The sequence below is a fragment of the Coenobita brevimanus genome, chromosome 70, assembly GCF_032717465.1.
Source record: "Coenobita brevimanus isolate Jiangsu-jjx chromosome 70, ASM3271746v2, whole genome shotgun sequence".
Classification (NCBI taxonomy): domain Eukaryota; kingdom Metazoa; phylum Arthropoda; class Malacostraca; order Decapoda; family Coenobitidae; genus Coenobita; species Coenobita brevimanus.
The window spans coordinates 42,557,030-42,583,058 of record NC_137023.1 but is presented as its reverse complement, the minus strand read 5'-3'; the positions used below and the strand labels follow the sequence as shown (position 1 = coordinate 42,583,058).

General features: G+C 41.3%; 1 protein-coding gene across 2 annotated transcripts in view; it reads right to left on the bottom strand.

The window, feature by feature from the left end:
• The window catches only part of Akh (Adipokinetic hormone), a 41,795-nt gene extending 24,172 nt beyond the window's left edge, over positions 1–17,623 (bottom strand). For both annotated transcript variants that reach the window (XM_080277461.1, XM_080277462.1), the window contains exon 1: positions 17,538–17,623. In XM_080277461.1, the coding sequence (XP_080133587.1) occupies positions 17,538–17,540 (3 nt within the window). In that variant the 5' untranslated portion in view covers positions 17,541–17,623. The remainder of the gene's footprint in view (positions 1–17,537) is intronic.
• Positions 17,624–26,029: the final 8,406 nt, after the last annotated feature.

Sequence of the window (26,029 nt, the reverse complement as noted above, 5' to 3'; positions counted from 1 at the left end):
AACATGAAACTAACAATACCGTATTTTGCCACAGCTGTACAGGTCTTTCCTCAGCTGAATGAAATCGCCTGGCTGAGTTGAGGCATTTGGAAGAAACAGGATTATAGATGTGGCACTGAATCCCATTAGTTTGTTAACGGCTTGATCACTTATTCTTGTCACCGCCGGGCAAATGAAGACTGCATCTAATCCCTCCAGTTCAGAAAGTCTCTCCTAAGTTATTCAATCGTCTGGTGGTAGAAAGAATATGACAGAAAAATATCATTGTAGTGAGTTTTTTTTTTTTTTTTTTTTAAGGGGGGTCATTATTAATATGGTTTACCCTTCTGTTCCCATAAAACTGATCGTATTATAGTCGTATGCAGGTAGAAAAATGAAATAGAAAAAGCGTCGTCGTTGTTTTTTTTTTCTCTCTTGACTCCTGTTACTTTCTCAGAATAATAAGATCTGGCATTAGCTGGAATAGCATAAGTTACCAGAGCAGTTCCGACCATTAGAGGGTTGATGGTGATGGTACAGTAGTAACACTGAGACTCTTATGACTCACAATAATAAAATCGTCTGGCATTTGCTGGAATAGAAGACTAAACTACTGTTGAATTTCCCATCCATGAGAGGGTAGGTAGTGAAGATATTAACGGTCAGGCTCCTATGACTCACTCAGATGAAAAAACTTATTTGGCGTCAGCTGGAAAGGAAGACCAGAGTTGCTGCAACCATGAAAGAGTTACGTTGGGATTTTTTTTTTTTTTTTTTTTTTTTTTTTTTTTTTTACGGGTCCTGTCCCTGTGTTTCCCGTAACTGCATCCCCGATGTTAACGGTGTGTGGGAGCAGGTCCGACACACTAGATATATGAATTGGACCCATAAACTTTTTGTCAAATAAGGGCCATTGTTTGTGTGTGCCTACATCTTGTGTTACCCTTCACCCATTTCAGTCCGACGAATTTATTTAGTTGGCGAGAGACCGCTAGGAGAGAAGAGGTATATGAAGGATTTATATAACCCATTCAACTCGGAAAGTCTATCATAAAGTAAACAGTATCGTCTGAAGATAGCAGGGATGGAACGAAATTGGGGGAACCATTTGCGAGCAAATGCGAACGTTTTCTGGAGTTTGCTTCTTATATGTAAATATACGCACAATTACGTGCTTGTATTTACAGTTCTTTTGAAACAACGTTCACAGAACAAACAGACAAGAGGTTCCGTTCGAATCGCACTTACTCCGTACTGTCACTGCATTTGTAGCCGAATATATCATGTGATGTGTACTGAGATGGTTACTGTGGTGTATGGTGCTTTGCGCTCGTCTTTAAGTGGTTAATCTTTTTTTTTTTTTTTTTTCAATTTCCGGGATACCCAATGATTTTAAAGGCCGTAGTTGAGAGGAGAGTCTTGAGATACCTAACCCAGATACAAATATAGAAATTTCAGGCCAGGCGGCCCGAAAAAAAAAAAAAAAAAAAAAAAAAACGCGCGACAACGAGAGCTGGTTACAGAAACGAGAACACCGCCAACACCAAGAAACAAAGACGAAATAAAAATTTCCCCGGTAAATGTACAGTACAAGTACGTCCTTGGCCTGAATGGTTTAAGTGAGGGTGGGTGATGGGGATGGTGATGGTGATGGTGTAGGAGATATATATCGTCACCGAAAGACTGATAGCGTCATCCATCTCCGATAATTGTTGACACGGGGCCTGGCTACAAGACATAACCAGCCCTGTCCACCCCACCCCATCCCCCTTATCCTTCCCCTCTCTAATGCCATGTATTCCTGTATTAAACCTCTCAGTGTACTGCAGTGTTCGAGCTTGATGAAGTTCCATGTAATTTCTCATCAAAACATCATTCAAGACGTTGACCCCTGGTAGTGTAGTGGTCTACTGCGTCAGTCGTGGCGGTGGTCAGATGTTGTAGTATCAGTTACTAAGGAATGTCAGGATTTTTGATCACGTAATGGCGCCATGGCTGTAGACTGCGTACCTTCCTTTAATGAGGTGCCGGTTAGAGGTCTCTCTCTACTGAGTAAAAGTGTCCGACGATAACCAGAATAAAAACAAGTTATATACGTCGTTTTCTACAGATGATAAGCAGAAATAGCTTTACAAACGTTGTGAATTGCAGCAGCATAGCCTCGGGTTGCTCCACCTCGCAAGAAGTGAAATGACACTGGATGCTGCTGTTTGTTTTAGGAATGATATATCTCTGTGATCTGAGTCACAGGCTTTTAACTAGATGATCTAAGATTCAGATCCTGGAATTGTTAGTTACGATTTCTGTGAGATTTAATAGTCACTGTAAATTATATCAAGCCTTATGGTGTCATCAGCAAGTCATTGTTTTAAACGTCCTCCTGAAACCCAATTGAAGAGCCGTATTAGTGAAATAGTAAGTAGGTGTGGGCAGATAAGTGTGGCCTTCCTGTATTGTTGCTGCCTACACGTGTAGTGTGGCATACAAGCTGATCACGTCTAGCAATTACAGTTTTTTCATAATGCCCGTCAGAAATTGGAGACTTCCACCTTCGCGGACTCAGTGTCGTAATATTAGGGCCATATTCTTGGTGGCATAGGAGGCTTTGTAACAGTAAAAATAATGGTGGGATATTGTTCAACCTAAGAGGGGATCAGTTGGCCTTTTGACTCTCCCTTCGTAAGGAGATGGCTAACAATGACGCAGCGAAAACCTAGTTTCAGTGGTGATATCACTAGGCATTGAAAACCTAGTTTCAATGGTGATATCACTAGGCACTGCAATTGTATGATATGTTTCTGAGCACTGTACATAACAGCGTGACTAGCATTCCTTTCCTCAAGTCGGGTATGTGTGTGAAGTAGGCATAACAATGATTGGCAGTGTGTAACGAGGCAATTATAGGCGTGTAGAGCGTGTGAAGGTGCGAGTTAGTGGTGGGTGGGTGTGGGTGTTGAGGACCAGGTAGCGGCGCTGTGATGCCCGCCAGATAATGAACCTTCCCACCGCCCTTTGTTTCTTCACAGGAGAATGGCAGCCCGCTCCATCTCCCTCCTGCCTACAGACCCTTCACTCGCTCACTCATACAACCACTCACTCATTCGTATTACTCCTGTGATGTTCTTCTCTCCTTTTTCCAACTTGTAGGCACATGCAATCTCTTCACTTCTTGTAACCTTTCCATTGCATGTTTCACGTATTCACTCACACACTCTCCTACTCACTCACATACTCACCTAGTCACTCACAGCTTCACTCGTATTCCTCCCCCTTCTTCTTCTCCTGTGTACCATGTCATACACACTGTCTCTTTATTTCTGTATTCTTATCTTTCGTAGTATGTCTCTCTCATCCACTCACACACTCATTCATTCACTTAGTCATTCACGCATCCTCTAATATTTTCCTCTCCTCCCCTTCCTCCTCTTCCTCCTCTCTTACACACTGACTGCGTCCTGCTACCTCTCATGTTATGGAGTCTTCTTGTCCTCCACTCACTCACTGACTCACTCACTCTCCCCTTCTACCATATTATGAACTCTCATCTTCACCCATTTCTTTATTGCAATCTTTTCTTCTTATGTCATCTCACTTAATCTTTCCTTCCTGCGCGTATTCATCCAACCTTCGTCACTCACTCACTCACTCCATAATCATCTTTCTTTACTGGCTGCTCAACCTTCTTTCTCCTTCCATCTCATAAACATACCTGTTACCTCGCTTGCAATCTTTCGACCCATCTTAATCACTTGTATCGTGTTATACATAGTGTCTGTTAACCCTCTCGTGGTCGGTACAGCTCACGTCTTCTACTCCAGCTAACAGCTGAGGATTAAATTCATCTAAGAGTGATTCACAGGAGTCTAATATTGTTTATACAGGGTACCATTAATCTTCTCAAGGCCAGGAGAATTCAGGTACTATATACCAGATATATAACTCCCAGATGGTTTTATGCAACTAAGAGTGAGTCATGCGAGCCTGAGAGTGTAAGTCCCAATCCATCTCAGCGAAGTTATGGAAGGAAGCTGGCCACCCCGCCGGTACAATTCCATTGTGCCATTTCACACATTGCCGTAGTATCGCTTCCTGCCTCCTACCCGCCCATAGCCTACTCTCCCTTTGTTCCCTCCTTGCATCTGTAACACTGCCTCCGCTACCCCCCCCCCTCCCTACCCATCCGGTCTCTCCTGTGATGATGGTTTGCTGTGTTCTTCCTCCCCCCCCCCCCAGCCTTCCTCTCACGGTAATGAGCTTCCTTCATTACTGGCCCGATGGGTTGGCTGATCTCATGCCGTAGCTGTGGCTTCAAACGGTGAGCCTCCACTGTTTCAGCTCCTGGTTCACTTAACCTAGCTGTGAAGGACAGTTATATATATATATATATATATATATATATATATATATATATATATATATATATATATATATATATATACCGAAAAGCGTCGGAAAGCAAATTCCCCATAATACATATTTTGGAAAGTTCTACAAGGAGGATGGGATTTTCAGTTCGCTGTTCCCCAAGGATATCCTTTTTTCTCAGGATTTTCTTCCGCACCTTTGCATGTTTCCATATATGTCATGTAGGTCAGTTTTATAGAGAGAAATTTAATTAGTTTTTATTCCCTTCTCTTGTCTATTACTGGTGGAGAATCTTTTTGGCGTTCATTTTGTCCTGTCAACAGGTCCTATTGATATCTTAGGTGGCAGTTGGAGAGAGAGTGATCTGAATGTAAAGCGAGTTAAAAGTACTGAACGAGAATGTGTTGAGGTGAAAAAGTGTTGGCAGAACAGTTAGAAGAGATAATGGTAGATGAGTAGATATGTAAGGGTAATAAGAAAGAATACCAGTAAGTAGACGGTATCTGTTATACCCTGCACAATTAAAAAGTACCCATTCCCCAGAATGATTAAATAGAACAGAACTGTGTTTGTTTTAATCACTGCGGTAAGGTACAAATTACTGTAGTGTGCTGCAGTACGATTTCTTTAAGTGGATGAATGTGTTTCTGTCATGTATTGTACAATGTTGCCAGGGACATATGATGGTCTCCGTCTTTTAATTTGTCTGAATTGCGGCAACCGTCTCAGGCTCTCTTACGCCGTGGGGTTCCCTAGGGACAGAAAAGGGTAACAGGGGACTAACCATTACTTTTTATTCTATATTTTAAAACATCTCGATACTGGCTGAGTACAAATTGAACCATTGCCTAGACGAAGGCCAAATAAGATAAGTCCGTCTTGATTTAAAAATAAATATATAAATAACGGTAATAATTAAAGGCTGGTATGATAGAAGCTCAAAGGAACATGGTTACTCAGTCAGTAGAAAGTAGTCTCGGTTGATATGAAAATTTGAGCAAATCTTCTTCTCTTGCAGGGCAAGTAGTCCATGTGCTGGAGCTTACGTCATACCAATCATTATTCATTTTGAAAAGACAGAGGGCCATGTACATTGCCTTTCCCCCCCTCCCCCCGCCTTTTTTTTCGTGGGGTTGGTCTTTTTTGGATCCAGCCTGAGAGTTGTAAGATAAACCAAGAACCAGTAGAGGCGGAGATACTGAGATAATTCCCTACCTCGACTTAGGCCACTTCTTGATTACCAAGTGAGGAGGCTGAGGGTATAGTTGATGAGGTGCAGGCTCATCAGCGGTGTGTGTGTGTGTGTGTGTGTGTGTGTGTGGTCTCTCACTCTCTCTCTCTCTCTCTCTCTCTCTCTCTCTCTCTCTCTCTCTCTCTCTCTCTCTCTCTCTCTCTCACACACACACACACACACACACACACACACACACACACACACGTAATGACGCCAAGTTACCTCCATTATACCCTGCTATGCCTGATTAGCCCCGTTGCCCCTTGCCATGCTCCCGCCTGGCTTGTGCTAATGACTGATGCTTTTTTACCAGGGGCGTTTATCTGTTACTTGACATTCATGGACCCCTTGTTCTTTTGGAAGTTGCTCTCGAATTTAGCTTGTTTGAGGCTGGGCAACTTTGTCTGAAATTCCTGTAATGGTTTAATGCCGCATTTAGTGTAAAAGGAATTTGCACGAAGTACGGTAATCTTAGAATTTACGCATCATCATCATCATCATGATCATCATCATCATCACCATCATCATGAATTCCATCTCCCACTTAAGGATGGATGAGATAGGGTCCAGGTGTCATACATATCCATCCGGTACTCGTAGCCACTAGTGTTATCAGTCCACATGAGGTCCTTGGCAGGGCCGGACCTTCTCCTCGGAGGATGAGTGATATCCGGAATTTGTTTAGCTTAAGAGAGCCATTCAGAGTGAAGAGGTTAACGCAAACTGTTTTAACCACCCTAGTTAGATAAGTCTCCTGACATAAATAATAACGTATGGAGATTTCACCCCGCCAGTTAGTAAGTCTCCTAACGTAGATATATCGTCGGGAGGAAGCATAAGAACCAAATATAAAAGGCCTAATGGTAGATATACAGTTGAAGCTACAGGTGTTATTGCCAGTAACCAGCATTGCATCTTAATGGGAGGAACTCTTGCAATTCATTTAAGTTAGGCTGTTCTTAATGCCAACTTTGGTTTAACTTGAAATCCCATTACACTAAGGAGCTTAATAACTGTGCATGTTACTGGCTTGTTTGCTGCTGATTATCAACGCTGCGTAGAGATAATAAGGCTAATTTTTCCATAATCTTACCTGGCCTCTCATGTTTGTTTTCTTTTCTTGAATATAGAGGAAGAAACTAAATATGAAAGCTAACACACAATCATTCCTTTTGATTAAAGTGAAACAAAGAAGCAGCGTACAGATGCATTCATTTCGAAATGCCTAAACACATCACATTTGAAAGGGAAAGTTTTAGGTTAGGCAGAGAGCGAAGACCGTCCAGAGTTGGCTGGATATGATGGACATTTTTGATCAACTCGGAGAGGCTTGGACAGAAAAGAGAGGGGAATGTGTGAGTAGACGGGTGCTGCGTTCCCACCTCGAAGTAAATGTGTTGCAGGTAAAGAGTCCACAGTAAAAATATCCAGTGTACAGTAATAGCCATGGTAAAGACAAAGCTATTCAACACTCCATTGAATAGATGGACACTTTAGAGTTAATTATAGGAAGGGAGCTGATGAGACGGTAAAACATTAACCATGGGATACCAGGGAATTTATTTTAATTTTGTTCTTGTCATTTCCTAATAAAATTATTCAGCATATCATAGACTTTTCAAACAACGGGGTGTACGTATAGATTTAATAAATCCCCCGCCAGTACGAGAGGCCCCTTTTAAGGTGAATTATATCGTATGATAGAAGCAAAAGTAAATTAAAAAGGACGCGATCCAGATTCACGGGGTTTAAATTAATTCACTCTGTTTAGAAGCACCGCACGCGTCGAGCTCACCACACTTGTGAATTGCCTTCTACACAGGGATGAATATATATGGATCGCAGGGTTAAAAAAAAGTTCAGAATCGGTTGAGCACACCCAACCTCTGAGAAGTTGAGCTCGATATAGAGGTTGTGTGATCTATTAATGCAAGACAGTGAGAAAAAGAGATACCGAGAAAGTGAAGAGACACTGAAAAAGCTTAAGATTAGTACTACTAAGGACGAAGGAAATTTATAATATTGAAGTCTGCTGTGACCAGAAAGACGGAGACTTTGAATTTTTGAAGCATTAAAAACAAAGGCATTCATTGGTCATAAATAATAGACAAGTCAGAAGTTAAGTGAGCCATAGCCACAATAGTCGGTAATTACCTATGGCTTTATCCCTTTGACTGTGCACCATAGTGACTTTTGTGATGGACGGGAAAGTGAAGGATGCAGTCATTATTTATAGGTGTAATATTCGGATCGCTGATAAGTAGTAAGAAGAGAGGTGGTGAGGGGAGAGAACCATAAGGAACACCACTGTTGATAATTATATGGATAGAGTTTCTCTCTCTCTCTCTCTCTCTCTCTCTCTCTCTCTCTCTCTCTCTCTCTCTCTCTCTCTCTCTCTCTCTCTCTCTCTCACACACACACACACACACACACACAATCCTAATATAGAGAACAGTGTAACGTATTCGTTTTGCGGACTACGATAATGAGACGCCTTATTCCATTAGTTTACTGTATATCATGATTATGGATACCAGGTATTTTATTACCGTATCCTTCATGAATGAGACGAGAATATTTGTTGTTATGACCGTGGCCACTGATGGCTAAACCATTACTCGATACAGCATGTGCAGGTGTAGTGTGTGTGTATATATATATATATATATATATATATATATATATATATATATATATATATATATATATATATATATATATATATATATATATATATGTATATATAAATATATATATATATATATATATATATATATATATATTGGATCCTTTTTACCTGTTATGTTTAGGCCTAGTGGAATCATTCACCATCGTTAATTTTGTCAATCGGATCATAAATTTGGCAACTTAATACTTTAGTCTTTGTCGTATTTTTTAAGCATTCCATTTACTTTGCCTCAAATAATGTTGTTCTAACCAAATACTGAATTACATTTACGTATAATACCACCACTGCAACTGTTGATTATCTACGTGCAAGCCCTTGTTATTTGTTTCTAAGCTATATCAGGAATGAAGCTGTGTGGGGTTATATTGAGTCCCATGAAAGCACATCTTGTTTACAACAGTGCTGAAGCTAGCACTGGGATGTGCGTCTTTACTGCGACTGTGTCAATACTTGTGATTGCTTCACACCCGGGCCAGACGACAGTGATGTGTGCCACCAACTTATTATCTCAGGTCTGCCACCAACACTCATCACATTTTCATGCACTACAAGAATATCCTCCTCCAATAGTTCCCCACTCCTGTCCACTATTGTACGAACGCTTATGTCACTGCAAATGCAGTTAGTGGAGTGAATACTTACTGTATACACGTTGTGGTGACGGCGACACCTCCCAGCATCCACCCTCCATCGCATTACACACACACACACACACACACACACACACACACACACACACACACACACACACACACACACACACAGGAGACAGCAAGAATAAAATAAAAATGACTGCAGTGTACAAAATAAGCCAAGGCAAAACCTGGGCGATCTGGTCTGTGTTTCTATGCAAAACAGCAATTTTTCTTCACCGCAGTCCCATGCTTTTCATTGTATTCTTGCTGCCATCGGATGATTTTATTCAGCTTAGGATACATTTCGAAATGAAAGAGTAAGATACAGCTTTCATCAACTCCTTATCTATTAGGGTAGCACGTCATGTGAATACAATCGTTTGACAGTACTAAGAATAGACTACAATGACATCCTCGGGGTGCGTTGCTCCGCCAGGCAGTACGGTAAGAAGCACGATTTTAAAAAAGCGTCAGGTGGTTGCAAACTAAACTTTAAATCGTACTAAAACGGATTAATAGAGAATTCTTGTTACCCTTTCAGTATGAGAATTTTCTTAGTCTCTTAAAATAGTTTGCAGGTTGTAAAAATAAAAAAAACGCATCCTAGAACCGAACGAGTTACAAGGCGCTAAGGTAAAATATGAAAGTGCATGCATGCAGGTGGAATTTTGGGTCATGGGAAACGACTGATCTGCTCTTCGTGCAAAGTGAATAGAAACAAGAGAAAAAAAAAGAAAGAAAGAAAGAAAGCTCCCACCGTTTTTGACATAACGCAACACAGCGTCTTATATGGACACTTAATTTAGGTCACAGTACCCCAACAACAGCAGTATCTCGCGTGAAAGTGCGGAGGGAGTGTGTGGAGTGCCTTTTGATGTTGTCATTCAGAGCCCGAGCGGTGGAGTGTGTGTAGTGCCTTTTGATATTGTCATTCAGAGCATGGATTCCCTTAGCATCATCCTGTGTGTCTGTATTATCATGGGTCTGGGAGGCTTTCTAGTAGCCCTTCATTTAGCCATTTTTCTCTTACTTTGTAACACTCAGGCTCCTATGGCTTACTCAGGTGGATCAAAATGTGTGCCTTTAGCAAGAATAGAATACTAGAACTGTCCCGACCATGTGAGGATGAATATTCTCATGTACGGTATGTTGTACAGATATTAAATATCAACGTAGCTTGGGATTACAGTGGATGACTTTTGAATTAAGACCAACTCAGACCAGGACTTAAGAAATGTTGAGAAATGAAGGAATATTTGAAAGAGGAGAACGTAAGAAAATGAACAGAATACAGGGAAATAAGAATAATGACAAGAGAATAGTGACAGTGTAATGAAAAGAAAGTAAGATTGAAGGCAAAACTGTGACAGAAAAGCTAATTAAAAAGTATGGTAAGTGATAAAACAGGTATCCAGAACAGGAAGAAGGGAAACATATCGAAGAAACAGGTATACTGTAAAGAAAGACAGCCAGATCGAATGCAAAATGAGACAGAAAGACTAAATAAAATGACGGAAGTGACGAAATAGACGGCCAGGACAACAGAATAGCATAAGGAAAGAGATGTGAAACAGATTCTGAGTGAATATAGGACAGGGACAGTTAAACAAGAGAAGCCAGATAAAATGAAAACAGGCTGAGAGAGAGAGAGAGAGAGAGAGAGAGAGAGAGAGAGAGAGAGAGAGAGAGAGAGAGACCGACCTAATAACAGCAAGGGATGAACACAAGAATAAAAAACATGAAGCTAAAAGAGCATTAAAAGGGAAGGACAGTGAACTAGCACGAAAGTATGTTAGAACAGAGTGAGAAAGGAAAGAATGTAAGCATGAAATGAAAGTGAAAGCAATAAAGAAAGAATTCGTATAACAAAACCGCAGAATGAAAGCAAGAAGAGGGAGAGGAAAAGAGAGCAGGAAAGTGATAGAATTACGAATAACACAACGAGGGATGAAAGCCAGAACAACACTAGATGCAGGTAAGAGGGTAAAGTGATTGCTGAGAACCCCCTCCCCCTCCCGGCAATCAGGAGGAGTGCGATTATAGAGTTGCCCCCCTCAATGCACCGACATCCTTTCTCTGATTATATTAACCGCACACTATATTATTAACCTTATTATAACCCCCTTACTCCTTTACTAACCTTCTTATTTCCCCCACACGCCCTTACTAACCTTATTATTACCTTCACTCTCATCATTAGCCCCGCACATCGTATAATTAACCGCATATAAGCTGCACCTTCCTCGCTTGTTCCCCGCTCTTCTGCTGTGGTTCATTTCGTGGCCTTGCAGTTAATTGTGTCCTAAGCTGAATACAGTCTTCAGCCAGCAACAGGAATTGAATGTATTACGCGTCATAGCGCTAGGATGAGACTATAGTTTAAATTTAGTTTCGTTGCTACTTCCTGACGATTTTATTTACCCTCGGAAAGACCTCGTACTGATGGGATTAATGGCCAATATATAACCAATTCACTTCGAGAAATCTGTCTTTCATAATATGAATAAAATTCTTGGAGACAGCAGAAATATAATACGTCACCGACTTGAAGGGACTGATGGCGATTGTTTCTAGTACCGGACAAAGTTTAGGCCCTGTTCACACGATGCGTTGTATGGCGGTGACAAGAATAAAATATAATGAGATCTCGTGCTACTAAAAGCGTATTGCAGGCTGCCTCTGATGCCCTCCCTACGAGCTGTCTCAAGAGCTGACCGGTAATAAAATAGTCCTAAGGCAGCAGTAATGAAATTAATGTAAAATGCTTATTTCAAAGTCAAGTGCGACAAAACACGCACATCGAAAGTGAACCCTCTGTGGAAACTTGCTTTATTACTTTCACATAGTATCCCCCCACCCCTTCATCTTCCATGTTTTATTATCGTAAATCAGTATCGATGGAAAGACTCCACCATGCAATGCTTTCGTAATTTCCAAACACACGTTTCTGCCACTTGTTACTACCTCCTGTACATCTGCACTTCCAATCATCATCATTTACCACCTAGTGTACCAAACACGCATTACTACCATCAGTTACAACTTCCTCAACTACACTGTGTTCTCTTCAGTTCATTTACTACCATCATTTACTACCTCCTCTACCATTCAGTCACATCACTTATTTTACTACCATCACTTACTACCTGCTGTGTGGAACTCTTTCCCCACGTCATTCGTCCAGCCGCGTATTCTTATTACACTGAAAAGGGTCGGACGATTCCCTGTCACTTAATGAAATCGTCAGGCATTAATCTAGCTGGAGCAGAAATTTGTTCCAGCCATGAAAGGTTTAGTTGTGACACAATTACCTCTCAGGCTCATGTGACTTACCCTCAGCTGAAATAAATCGATTGGCATTACTTGGAATAGCTATAATACTAGAGTTGCCCTGACCATGAGAGGGTTAAGAGCAATTATAGTCAGTTTCCAAGTCACTCGCACTTGCCTAACACGTTTCTTGTCTGTATCCTGCTCAGAAACTGCCATTCCGTTTTACTCAGTCGCTTTCCACCCAGTTGCGCCGATCACACGCTTACCAAACTCACTCGCTAATTCGTGTAAGTTCCCCCGTCATCCCTGAGCTAAACTGTCCCAACTGCAAACAGGAGTGCTGGCAACTCCGACACCCCTCCTTGCAGCACTCTACAAGGTCCCCGCCCACCCATCTCCCTCCACCCAGCTTACCTTCACCTCCCTCAGGAATCCATCCATGTCCACGTTAAAGAGTTAAGTACGTGTGTGTGTGTGTGTGTGTGTGTGTGTGTGTGTGTGTGTGTGTGTGTGTGTGTGTGTGTGTGTGTGTGTGTGTGTGTGTGTGTGTGTGTGTGTGTGTGTGTGTGTGTGTGTGTGTGTGTGTGTGTGTGTGTGTGTGTGTGAGAGAGAGAGAGAGAGAGAGATAGGGAGATGTGTTCGTGTGTGTGTGTGTGTGAGAGAGAGAGAGAGAGAAAGAGAGAGAGAGAGAGAGCATCTAAGAGATTCATAGCGAGGCAGTTTGAAAAGAGGAATGATGAAATTTCATTTAAAACAAAATATCTGATATGTAGGCATGGTGACATGATTTGAATATAATTCACCGAACATTATTACACTATCCCATTTTTTTTTTTTCCAATATTTGTTTGTGTTATTCGTTGCATTGCAGTCGACACAAACACACGTTCTCGAAGCAATGAACTTGAGAACCAGCCCTCCACCCACTACTCCTCCTCACCTCCTCATGCCAGCGTCTCCTACTTCCTGACTCCGCCCCTCTCCCCAATAAAACAAAAGCGTCATCTGTTCACACGAGGCCTCGTGTGAACAGGGCCTTATTCTGAGAACTTAAGTTTTAGACCCGTACTTAAAAATTGATTCTGAAAAGCAGGTATCAGAGGTCATGCCAAATAATAATAATAATAATAATAATAATAATAATAATAATAACGGCCAGTCCTATTCACCCCCTTCGTGGTGTAAGGCTCGAGACCAGACTGCCGTAGTTCAGTACATTTAAAGGGAGATGACCAGCAAGCTTCCCTTGATGGCATTATATGCCTGAAAAGCCTCCAGTCACCGCCTAGGGATAGAACCAATGCAAGGCCATCACTCCGACTGGGCATTATAACAACTAGACCACCAGACGTTCATGTTGTACACACTATAAAATAATGAAGTACCTGTACTGTATATTATAAACAGATTATATTTTGATATGATTCAGATGCAGTCAACCACCACAGGCACTTTCTTTTCTTTCTTTCTTTCTTTTTTTTACCCTTTAGCTGCGAATTATCCTCTTTGTATTTACCTCGTTTGACATCAGACAGTTATACAGTGCTGAGGAGAAACAATGAGCACCAGAAGTATTGAAACGTATTGTGATCAGCATTTTGGCCGAGAATAAAGCATTTCGTACTGATTCCATGTTACGACGAATTATTTTGTTGGGATTCGGTCGACTCCTTGCCCACCATAATCTGGGTAAAGTTTCCATTTCTCTTACGTGAGGGGTGAGGTAATCATTTTACATACATATACTGTATACATACATACATACATACATACATACATACATATATATATATATATACATATATATATATATATATATATATATATATATATATATATATATATATATATATATATATATACACACACACACACACACACACACACACACACATACTGTACAATCCTTGGAGTTGATCTACCATTTTGAAAATGTACATGTAAGTAGTAGAGGCCATGACAAATCGATTCGAGCAGAGTCGAACCAATGCGAGCGTATCGAGCCTTATCAAACGCTTTAAAAATTTTTAGACTGGCATTGAAGAAAAAGATTATGATGACCAAGATAATTCGGATTAAACCAGACTGAACAGACTCGAGCCACTTTGAGCCATGTTAAACATTTTTATTCATAATGTATAAGATCACTCAAATGTCGCCTGTTTAAGCCTGTTCCACCCGATTCGAGCAGTTTCTTTAAGTAAAGTACATCGTGAGAAGCGCGACGTCTCAGGTTCCGACCTTCCGGGTGGGCGACTTCATATCGTCCAGCTTGCAAACTCCCCTCAGCCAGAGGGTTGAAATAAAAAGCTAGAAGATATAAAGCTAAAATGGTTACAAACGTTTGCACCACCTGCCGCCCATACTACGCCTTCCTGCGTTACCCCAGCTAACAGTACATTAACCCTGTGAGCCTCGGGACATCATTTCTTTATTCTTGACGCCTCCAGACGATTTTATTCAACTTGAGTAATACTACTCGAACAGAAGGGGTTTATAGATGCTGTACCCCACCAGTTCGGAAAGTATCTCTGTAGGTGGATAGAAGTGTCTGGAAGTAAGGATGAACAAAGGAGACTTCACGACACCGATTTCAAGAGCTTAGCCACTTCAACCCAAGGATGTAATCGATTTTTTTTTACTCTTGCTGCTACCAGACGATTTTATTCGCATTAGGAAAGCCCGAAATCTAACCTATCCAGTTCGAAACATGTCTCCTAAGCTTAAGAAAGTCGCCCTGAGAGAGCAAGAATGCATTAAAAATACGTCATTGGAGTGAAGGGGTTAAGTTTACAAAAGGCAGTAGGTCCTGTTTTACAAATTTGAGTCAGTATATTGCACCCCTAGCTTGCGTGTTGCGGGCACAGCTCAGTCTGCTGATGTGACAAGCATAGACATTTTGGTTATTTCATGAAACTAGTGATCAACGATACAATTACTGGACGTAAGAGGCATACAGTATGAAGCGTGAAAGGGGTTATGGGGAGCAGAAAATGATGCAGGGTGGGCGCTGGTAACGCTGACGGAGCCGTCCCCGCAGCACAAGAAGATTCTCCAGCTAGCGGCTAGAGATGGTCATTTGTACAATATAAGGAGGGGAAATGAAGTTCAGCTGAGAGAACACACACTCCAAAGAACTGAACGTCTTGTGTGTTTTCGCGCGGGCCTCGACAGTTCACTACATGAGCGTAATATTTTAGTTGTCCATTCGATAATATTAAGCATAGGAAGGTGTCTTGTATTGAACAAGTTAATGAAGGCTGGATGTAACCTCTCATGTTGGAAAAGACTTATAAGCAAAACAAAACCGTGTGAAGGTAGCAAGAATAAGACAGAGAGTACATCATCGTTCCCGATGGGAATATAAAAGATCGGGTAATGGATAGATAGGCAGATGCCACCAGACTGTTTCACGTATCTCAAGAAAGACCTTCCTTAAATGAATGGGTTAAGCTGTTTAAGCCATTTGGCACACCTATAATATATATATATATATATATATATATATATATATATATATATATATATATATATATATATATATATATATATATGTATATATATATATATATATATATATATATATATATATATATATATATATATATATATATAAACAAAATAGAAGAGAATAGCTGCTGAGGGCTTGTTATGCAATATAAATCGCATCAGAAGAGTTGAAAGTCTCCTAATCCTGTAAAGGTTCTTAGTCGGCATACGGTGAGGTATCTGCGGGATGGTAAACTATAGTAGCCTAAGTATATAAGTTTCCATGTAAAAATATATTTTCCCTTTTGCAGTTGCAGTTGATTGGTATATATATATATATATATATATATATATATATATATATATATATATATATATATATATATATATATATATATATATATATATATAAAACTACGGAAAAGGTAATACGATACCTCTTCCCAGTTTGAATTACATTTCATTATATTTAACCTTTTATGTTGATTTCACACTGTGTAGAATTAATCGTTATTCTCATCGTGCAATAAAACGAACAGAAATGGAAGATAACCTTCGTGAATACAAGTATACTTTGCCTGTACACCATCAAGGTTGTCAGTCACATCTTAGAATTAAATGATGCGTGTGCGTGATGTAGTTTGGCCACATTATACAATATGAATGGAGTGTAGTACGAGTACATGTAATTACAAGAAGCAGGCTTAGATTTATACCTTTCGACTTTCGAGGGTCACTACGGTAGGTATTAATTATTTTGCAGCGATCTTCCTGTAGAACGCGACCTGCAAGTTTATCTGTATTTCGTATCAGTATCAGTCTATATGAGGTTTACTTCACTATACCTACCCTGTTGATACGCGGGAGGGTGATAGTCGCTATTAAGCCTTCCCCATGCTGGTGAAATGCTAATGGGGAAGAGATGGCCATAGGAAAAGTGTTGCATGTGAAAGTCAACGTGTTTTAGTGGCTCTGTTTTTGTGTGTGAGTCTGTATATGCCATCGGTAGAATTACAGGGTGCAAACATATGAAAGGGCATACCACCGGCATCCACTTTAAATGTCCGATTGTCCGGCATAGCTGGGGTTTGAGCTCCAGACTTAATGCATACGCATCGCGAGACGAGTGCCCCACCGATCGAGCCACCGTAGCTCTGTGACCTGCAAGAGTCATTGTTAAATCCGTTCCATTTGTGCTGCTGGGTGAGTAGGGATGAGGGGATACAAACTGCCCCCAGTGGTCTGATGTGCTTGAAATCTAATTCTGGTTTCTCCAGTTGGGTGCTAGATAGGCTAACTAATGCACTACCGACTCCCAGTTAAACTGTAAACACCGAAGAAAGAGACTGTAAACATTGACCTTGGGGAGATGTAGACAGGGGCCTTGTGGAGATAATGGAAAATGAGAGATTGACAAGGAGAGTGTACATGAATGAGGTGCAGAGGGAGGGAGGGGAAGCCAGAGGACAAGGTGCAAGAATGGGGTGGAGGAATGCATATGCATAAGGGTGATGTGAGCTGGAGAACTGGAAGGAGGGGATCTTAATGGCGAAGGACAGGGTGACGTGGTAGCGATTTGTTCGTGACCATCCCTTCAGGATTATGACTTCTGACTATGTGTGGATAAGCAGATCGACATAAATAGAAAGTGAAAGAATTATGCCCATATATGGAACAGCTGTTTATTCAAGAGATGAAACGGTATCACCCCAGCTTGAACTTCTTCAGGTACATACTGGAAAGGGTCCTTGTTGGGCCCAAGCTGTCATATCTTGTGAATAAACAACCTCCTCATTTGTTGGTACAGTTCTTTCACCTGAAGCGTTCACAGCACTGTGAAATCAAAACAGCACTTTAAACTACAGTGACTTACCATGGCTGCCGCGGTGGTGTGGCTGTGGTGGTGGTGTGGCTAAGGCTGTGGCTTTGGCTGGGATGGCCGGCGTCTATGTGGTGCAGTGGCGGAGTGGACTCGTGGCCTAGCACACACTCCTTATATATCCCACTGGCCCACTCACACCTGCGCTACCCCTCTGCCCTAGCCTCACCTCTCTCCCCTCACCTTACTCCTCTTCCCTTCCTTCCCTCTCACCCCACACCCGTCTGTCCTTCCTCACGCCCCACTTCGTCTCTTCTCTTTCCCCTCTCCCCTCACCCCTCACTTGACCCTCTCCCCTTAGTCTTCTCTTTACGCCCTCGCCTTCCCTCACCCTTCACTCCTCTCTCGCTCCTTACTACCTCTCTTCCCTCCCTGCTCTCCCTTACCCATCCTTCCTCACGTCTCACCACCGCTCTCTTCATTCCTCACCCCCTTCTTCACCCACCCACAATCACTCACTCATCCTTTTTCTCTTAGTCGTCCCAAAACGCCCCCGCATTCCCTCACCCCCGTCCCTCTGTCTTCCTCACGCTCCTACTGCTTCTCTCCCTTCACCCCTTCTTCCTCACTCCTCCACAACCCCTCATCCCTCAGTCCTTTACCACCACCACCCTCCCCTAATTATTCTTTCCATTTTTCTCATGCCCCCACTCACTTCTCAACTCCTTCCCTCTCCTCATCCCTCATCCTCACCGACACCCTCCCACCCACCACTCCTCTCTCTCCCTTCAGTCTTCTTCTATTTACACCCAATCTACCCTCACCCCTGCCATCCCTCACACCTCCTCTCTCCTCTACCATCCTTCTCCGAGCTTCTTTTCTTTACGTCCTCGCCTACCCCTACATCTCATCCTTCCTCACATCCCAAACCCCTAACTTCTCTCACCCTTTCCCTGACACCCTTACCACCCTTCACCCCTCCGTCATACCCTCACCACCCCAAACCCCTCCCTCACCCACCACCACGCCAAATCTCTCACTTCTCTCACCCCTTCCTCATTTCTCACCCCTCCCTCACAACTTCGCCCCTCCTTCACAGCTTCACCATGGCACCCCTCACCTTCACTCATTCTGGCCAACATTGTCAATCTTATGGCAGCAGAACTGTACCTTAGTTATCTGCGGTACTGCGCATTACTGTTATCATCTCTGCAGCTCTGTCATGCACAAATACCAGGCTTCAGTACGGCTCAGTTTATATACCGGTACCGCCCACGTTGTGGAACAGGTTACTGTTGTAATTTTTATTTGTATTAAGAAATGCATAATTCAATTTTTTTTTTTTTTTTTTACTGTCAATCCATTTTCAAGGGAAAGGTGTAGGTTCCACCATCTACAGTGATGGACGTTGTAGCGTACAACTGCGGACAGAGGTCTCTTTATACGTTAAAGATCTCGATGTTGCGATGCGAGATTTCAGCCAGTTTGATGGTAAATTTAGAGGGAACTTATTTGATTTTGACACCTACACATCTGGAATTTCAAAATAATGGCACGGGATTCCAAAATGCTTTATTACTGTCATTACTGACAAAAATGGCGCTGACTCTTTAGAATGTGATATTTTGGAAGGTCGATATAATTTCCTCCTCCTCCTCCTCCTCCTCCTCCTTCTCCTCCTCCTCCTCCTCCTCCTCCTCCTCCTCCTCCTCCTCCATCTTCTTCTTCTTCTTCTTCTTCTTCTTCTTCTTCTTCTCCTCCTCCTCCTCCTCCTCCTCCTTCTCCTCCTCCTGCTCCTCCATCTTCTTCTTTTCTTCTTCCTCTTCTTCTTGTACATCTAATACATGATCTCTGCCAGCCTCTTCAGGAAGATAGCGCCGGAAAACAAACTTTTACTGTGCTGAATTAAATTGTCTGGAGTATTAAATGGTGTGTTAATTCCATCTTGCTTCCCTCCGACTCTTTATATTTTGTTTATACGAGATCCCTCATAATGGAGGGTTTAAAATATTCTCCATTGGCCGATCCATTACAATAATATCTTCATTTTTTCCAGTCACCGGACGATTATATTTTCTTCCTCATTCTTTTTTCAACGCTTGAGTTAACTGGTATCCATATCTCTTCATGTACAGTCATTAAGAAAAAAAAAGTCGTTTCATTTAGGTCCGATGGATGTGAAAATGGACAAGTTATGCAGACACACATGACCCAGTTAACGTGATGCTTCAAAACATATGTATATAGGCTAGTAAGATATATAGATAGATTGACAGATATATATATATATATATAGAAAGAGAGAGAGAGAGAGAGAGAGAGAGAGAGAGAGAGAGAGATGATATGTGAAATTTATGCCATTTCGTCCTAATCATAACCAATGACATCATACACTTACAGTACAGTCATTGGGTGCCCCATACACCACAATGCTTCGTCCATGATTCGAAATGACATGTGTGGAGTCTATACTTTTTGGGGTGACTATACACAACTTGTCAGCTGCGGGCCAGTCTTCCTAAATCTGCCTTTCCCCTTTTCTGTAACCCCCATTCTTTCAAGCGCAGCTTGTGCAGGCATCTCTTTAATTGAAATTATGTTGTATGTGTCCTTCTATTATTCAGTACCCATTGACAAAGATTCCTTTTGAAGTTTTCAACCTCAGATTACATTTCCCGAATGGAATTTTTTTTTTCTGTGTCTCCTCTTTTGTTGGTGGTGTCATTACTGACGTTCGGTGAAACGGCTTCACGCCTTGATTTGTGAGCTGATGGCCTGAAAATTGTTGTATGTATCTGCGTGTTGTATGTATCTGCCTGATATCCCAGACATCTTTCTTAAGCTGTCGATGAAGGCCTTTAAAATTATTTTACCTCCCCTCCAAAAAAGGGGGGGCGAGTAACTGTCAAAAGAGTGTCGCAGAATTACTAGATACCAGTACAGTCATCCCAGTACAGGCACGTCTTCAGTTCGCCTTCGAACACTATTACGGTGCGGAGTGAGTTCGATTGGAACAGACCCTCTCTGCCGTGCTTAGTCCGTGATTTGTTTACCTCATATGTGTTACAAATACAAGTCAATATATGTCGTTGCATATAAAAAGCAGACAGCGGGAAATGTCAGCATTTACTGCCAAATGTTGTCTCAGATTTTTTCTTTTCTTTTTTCTTTACCATTTCAGTCCGATGACGTCTTTATTGTTTTATTATTGCTACTTTCAGCAGCTTTTGTCCAGTTTAGGAAGAGAATAAGATGTAGCTTTTATTAATCCCTTATTTCGACAGGCCTTTCCTAACCAGAATGAAATTTTGAAAGTAGCGAGAATACGAGTAAACTGAAAAAATCGGAGTCAAGGGGTCCAGAGAATTGGATGCTGGCAGACTTAAGTTTATTTAATTTTAAAGGTGTTTCAACAGTGTACAATGCCAGCCTACTCACATACTTGGATCAAAGTCATAATCCACACTTTCGAGACACAAGTTAGGTACAGGAAAATCAGAATAGATATTGTAGTATGCAAGAGGATGGTAACCAAGAAGAGCAAGTCGGCCCATCATTAATTAGATAGCTACGGTATATAAGAAACTGCTAGTGTTCCCCAGCCCCCTCCCTCACTACCCTGTCCTACCCACCCGATCAATACTCAGCTTCATCCAACGAGGAAACTTACCTCTTCAGTACATCGATTTTGTTGGGTTTACAGAAGATCTTTATAGTGGGTGGGTGAAGGCAGTTATATACTAGCAGCGTCTTACTTCAGTATTTCCATCAACCTTCATCCTCCGTTGGTGGGACAAATACTGCTAGGGGATCCGAGAGGGTCTGGCACACAGGTACCCAAAGCATCGCCGTGCTAATTCTTCAACCTTCACACTTTCTGAGGACCATCGTCAAGTGGTTTGGATGGCTGAAATCCAGCAGTTGGGGATAATCTCTCAGGTTAGCAATCAGTGATGCATCTGAGTCCATATTGCATACTATATTCTGTTTCGGGAAAGTTTTGTTTTGGTATGTACCAAGCTCGATAGAGAAGAAACAGGAAGTAAACAAGGTAAATTAGCATTCTCTGGCTTTCAAGGTAAATATTTTTTCTCAGAAATAAGTAAAGTAATCCTTAATACCCCGCCATTTTGTCTGTGTTGCAGTTTAGTCTGGATTTAACTTATGGACAGCTGAGAGACCAGACCACGGATGAGCGAGAGAGGCAGAGATAACAGGGATGTTTCTGCCGTTTATTACTAATGGGTCGTATTCTTGTTGTCCTCAGTTTCATAATACCTCTTTATTACACACACACACACACACACACACACACACACACACACATATATATATATATATATATATATATATATATATATATATAGAGAGAGATATATATATATATATATATATATATATTAAACACTGAATTAAAAACCATATCCCTTCTCTGTGAAAGAAGGGATGATCATCCCTTCTTTATGAAATATTTTAAAATAATAAAAAAAGGCCAATTCACCCAAAGACACTAAATTATTAGAAGCCCTATTTATTAGGCACCTCTCCCCGACATTAAACAGTCAAATCAAATCCTGTTCTTTGAACACTGTGAAACGAACCAATAACCCATATCCATGAAACTTTTTTCCACTGCTGAGAGTAACCCGCCTGTGTCATTCTTTAGCAACCGTCATGAGGCACAGAGTCTTTTCACTCCGATGACAGCTTTTGTTTTTTGTATCACTGTTGCTTTTGCCAGACGAGTATTTTCAACGAATGATTTTTTTTTTTCTTTAATGCAAGGAAGAAGGAACCAAATGCCAGAAGCCCACAAGATTGGTCCCTAAAAAAAAAAAAAAAAAAAAAAAAAAAAAAAGTTACAGAGAGCCAAATTCCAGATCCGTTCATACAGGGTTAGAGATGATAAGCGGACAGAAGTAGTCCCTAGTAAAGTATTCTATTTCAGCACGATGGCGATTTCTGTGTTGCTTACTTCCATCGACCAGAAGGTTTATTAAGCTTATAAAAGACACCCCGGTACTGAAGCTGGTAACTCCTTATCTGCAGTATAATTCTTACCACCAACAGACGATTTTCATCAGCTAAAAACAAAGATCTCTTGTAGTGAAGGAGTTAATGCAGGTTGTATCTCATCCCTCCATTTCAATGTCTCTCCTATGGTGAGTGAAATCGTCTGTTTTCAGCACTAGTACGATAATTAAGGCATGAACTCTGCCTCTCCAGTATTATGCTCCAGCCAACACTAAGTAGACGATTTCATTCAGTAAGAGCAGTGAATGTCAAGAGAGGTACATAAGAGAAGGGGGGGGGTAAGGGAAATGGCAGAGGGCAGGGCGACCTGGAGACGATTTGCTTGTGTCCACCGCATACGGGATTAAGGCATCTGGCAAAAGGTAAATAGCTAGATGGATGACAGTGATGGGAACCTGAGAGTGTCAATAGTGTCACCATTAACCCTTCTGTGGTCATCTCCAGTGGTCTATTCCAGGTAACGCTAAAAGTTTTCATTCAGCAGAAAGTGGGTCATAGGAGCCTGGGTGTTAATACCGCCATCATTAACTGTTTCATGATTGGGACAACTCTATTCTTCTGTTGCAGTTAACGGGAATCAACTTCATTCTGAAAAAAAGAACCTGATAATAATAATAATAATAATAATAATAATAATAACAATGATAATGTCATCATTAACCCTCTCATGCTGTGAATAACTCCAATATCTCATTCCAGTTTGTCACACGATTTTATGTATTCATAGGAGCCTGAGAGTGTTAACTACGTCCCTTTGGAGCGGTTGATGGGGACAGTACACCCTTGAAATGCTGGGATTTCTTTCAGCTGAACAAAATCGTCTGGTATTTGCTTAAATATAATTCGTACGTGTACCAACAGATGAGAGGGGGTTACGAGAAATACCGTACATTTTAAGGCCCCCGAGTGTTAGGATTTCTCTCAGCTGAACAAAATCTTCTAGCGGGATTTTGAAGCCTCTGAATGCTATGATTTCTCTCAACTGAACTAAGTATTCTGTTGGTAGGCTGAACAGAATTTGAAATCTCTAAATTCCAGACTTTCTTTAAGGTGAACAAAATCCTCTGGTGGGACTTTATTGCCTGAAAAATTAAGACGTCTCAGCAGAAAAAAAAAAAAAAATGTCTGGTGGGATTTTGAAGCCCCTGAATGCTAGGATTTCCACTGGCTACATAAAATCCTGTGGTGTTGGCCTGAACAGAATACCCGGGACGCGAGGGAACATCTGAGCCGAGTAAAGGAAAGAGAAACACGAAAATGTGTCTTTTTCTCCGTCACGGTTGAGTTATCTGCTTGGAGGCCAATAGGTGTATTTCAGTGCCTCATCCAATGGGATTTAACACTTTTGAACTGAATATTATCGTATATCTTGAGCTGGATTATGGTACCAAGATGTTTATTCTCGTCCAGTGTATTCATAGCGGTTCAGAAATAAAGATTGAATAGGGAGGCACCCAGAGATCGAGCAGCGTGGAGAGTTGCCTGTAGGCGACCATGGTGTACATGTTGGCCAAGGCCGTCACATGCAAGTATGCATGTTGAAGCCTTTATAAACGATATATATATATATATATATATATATATATATATATATATATATATATATATATATATATATATATAGTCCTGATTTTCTCTTCACGGTGGCAAAATTGCTGACGTTAGCCGAAATCAAATGCAAAGTAGATAATTCGCAGGGAGTGTTAACAGTGTCTGAGTTGACCTAGTTTCCCTGTCTTATTCCACACTCAAACTATCCCACGGATCTTAACTTTTCCAGTCCGGTGACGCATGTTTTATTTTATCCCAGCTGCCTACAGGCGGCCTTCACGTGACAATGCTGATATAGTCCTTCAACTCCCTCCCTATCCTTCAAAAGAGGATAATGTGCTGCAGAGGGGCGGCCTCAGCCTGCAGTCCACCGGATTCACATCTAAATGAGCCCGGGACTGCAACTAGTACCACCTCTACTACGTGTAGACTATGATATTCAGCTTAAGGAGACACTTTTAGTTAGGAAATCATTAATGGAGACCTTCCTAACCCTTTTTACAAGTCTCTCCAAGGCTAAGGAGAAACGTTTGAATACAGCAAGAATGCAATTGACAAAATACTTCCTGATTTAATTCTCTGCTGCTGCTGCAACTACTACTACTACTATTACTACGGTACTACTACTACTACTACTGCTACTGCTGCTACTACTACTACTACTACTACTACTACTACTACCACCACCACCACTACTACTACTACTATTATTATTATTATTATTATTATTATTATTATTATTATCAATATTATCATTATTATTATTATTGTTGTTATTATTATTATTACCTGTCCCCGCCCCGAAGGGACTCTGGGACTGGTATTGTTTTCGCTAGGTTTGTCTGTTTGTTTGTTTGTCTGTCTGTCTCTCTGTGTGTCTGTCTGTTTGTTAACAGCTTTACGCGAAAACTACTGGTGTGATTTTGACTAAAATTACGGGGATGATGAACTATGACCTTCTGATCACCTGATTAAATTATGGGCCAAGATGGGCCAAGGCCCAGGCTGTAGGCTTCCCAAAATGTAAAAAAACGGGGACGGGTAAAAGTCGTTTTTTCGCCATAACTCTTTTCAAATTCGTTATATCGACATGAAAACAAAACCTAAAAGTGCATCTTTCAAATTTGCATCATATATCATGCCTCATTACATTAGGGGGGTCACCCCCCAGTTAGCGGTAGGCGGGTCAGTATCAGGTGGGACGGGCCTGAAATTTCAAATGGGCATAAAATCGTCAGTTTTCACCCGATTTAACCCAAATTTCATATGTGACATCTTTGATTAGATATTCCGTTATGTGTATCTTATACGTCAGCACTACAGTGACTCCCGGGGACGGGTTTGCTGTGCCTTGCCACCGCTTATCGTTATTATTATTATTATTATTATTATTATTATTATTATTATTATTAATTAGACAAGCTGTTTAGGGAAGAGCCAGAAGAATAAAAGTTCTATAAGCTCCTTTTACGTCATCTGACCTACCCAGAGAGAGAGAGAGAGAGAGAGAGAATGATAATATTGACATCTTCACTAGGCATGCATGTATCAGCCCCGGCAAAGCACACACATGACCAGCTGCCTCATATTAGCCAACAGAGTCTTGAATACAAAGTCAGATGCAAATACTTCAGTTGATCGGAAGCACAAGAGCCGGGTAAAGATGAGAATACTGCAGTTTATCCTTAGGCATTAGAGGACTGCTTGAGCCTCTGATACGGAATATACTGCCTCATCATCTAAACAGCCACAAAGGTTGACGGTATGCATAAATGAGGTAGGATGAGGTACGTGTAAACAGAGGTGGCTGGAGAGGGACACACACACACACACACACACACACACAGGACGTTGTTGAAATGTACCACAAACCTATTAATGTGTCTTGGTAAACGACTCCCAGTGAAGCGTGTGGTGGGTGTACAAAGACTGAGGACCCCGCGGTAGGCAATAATCAGACA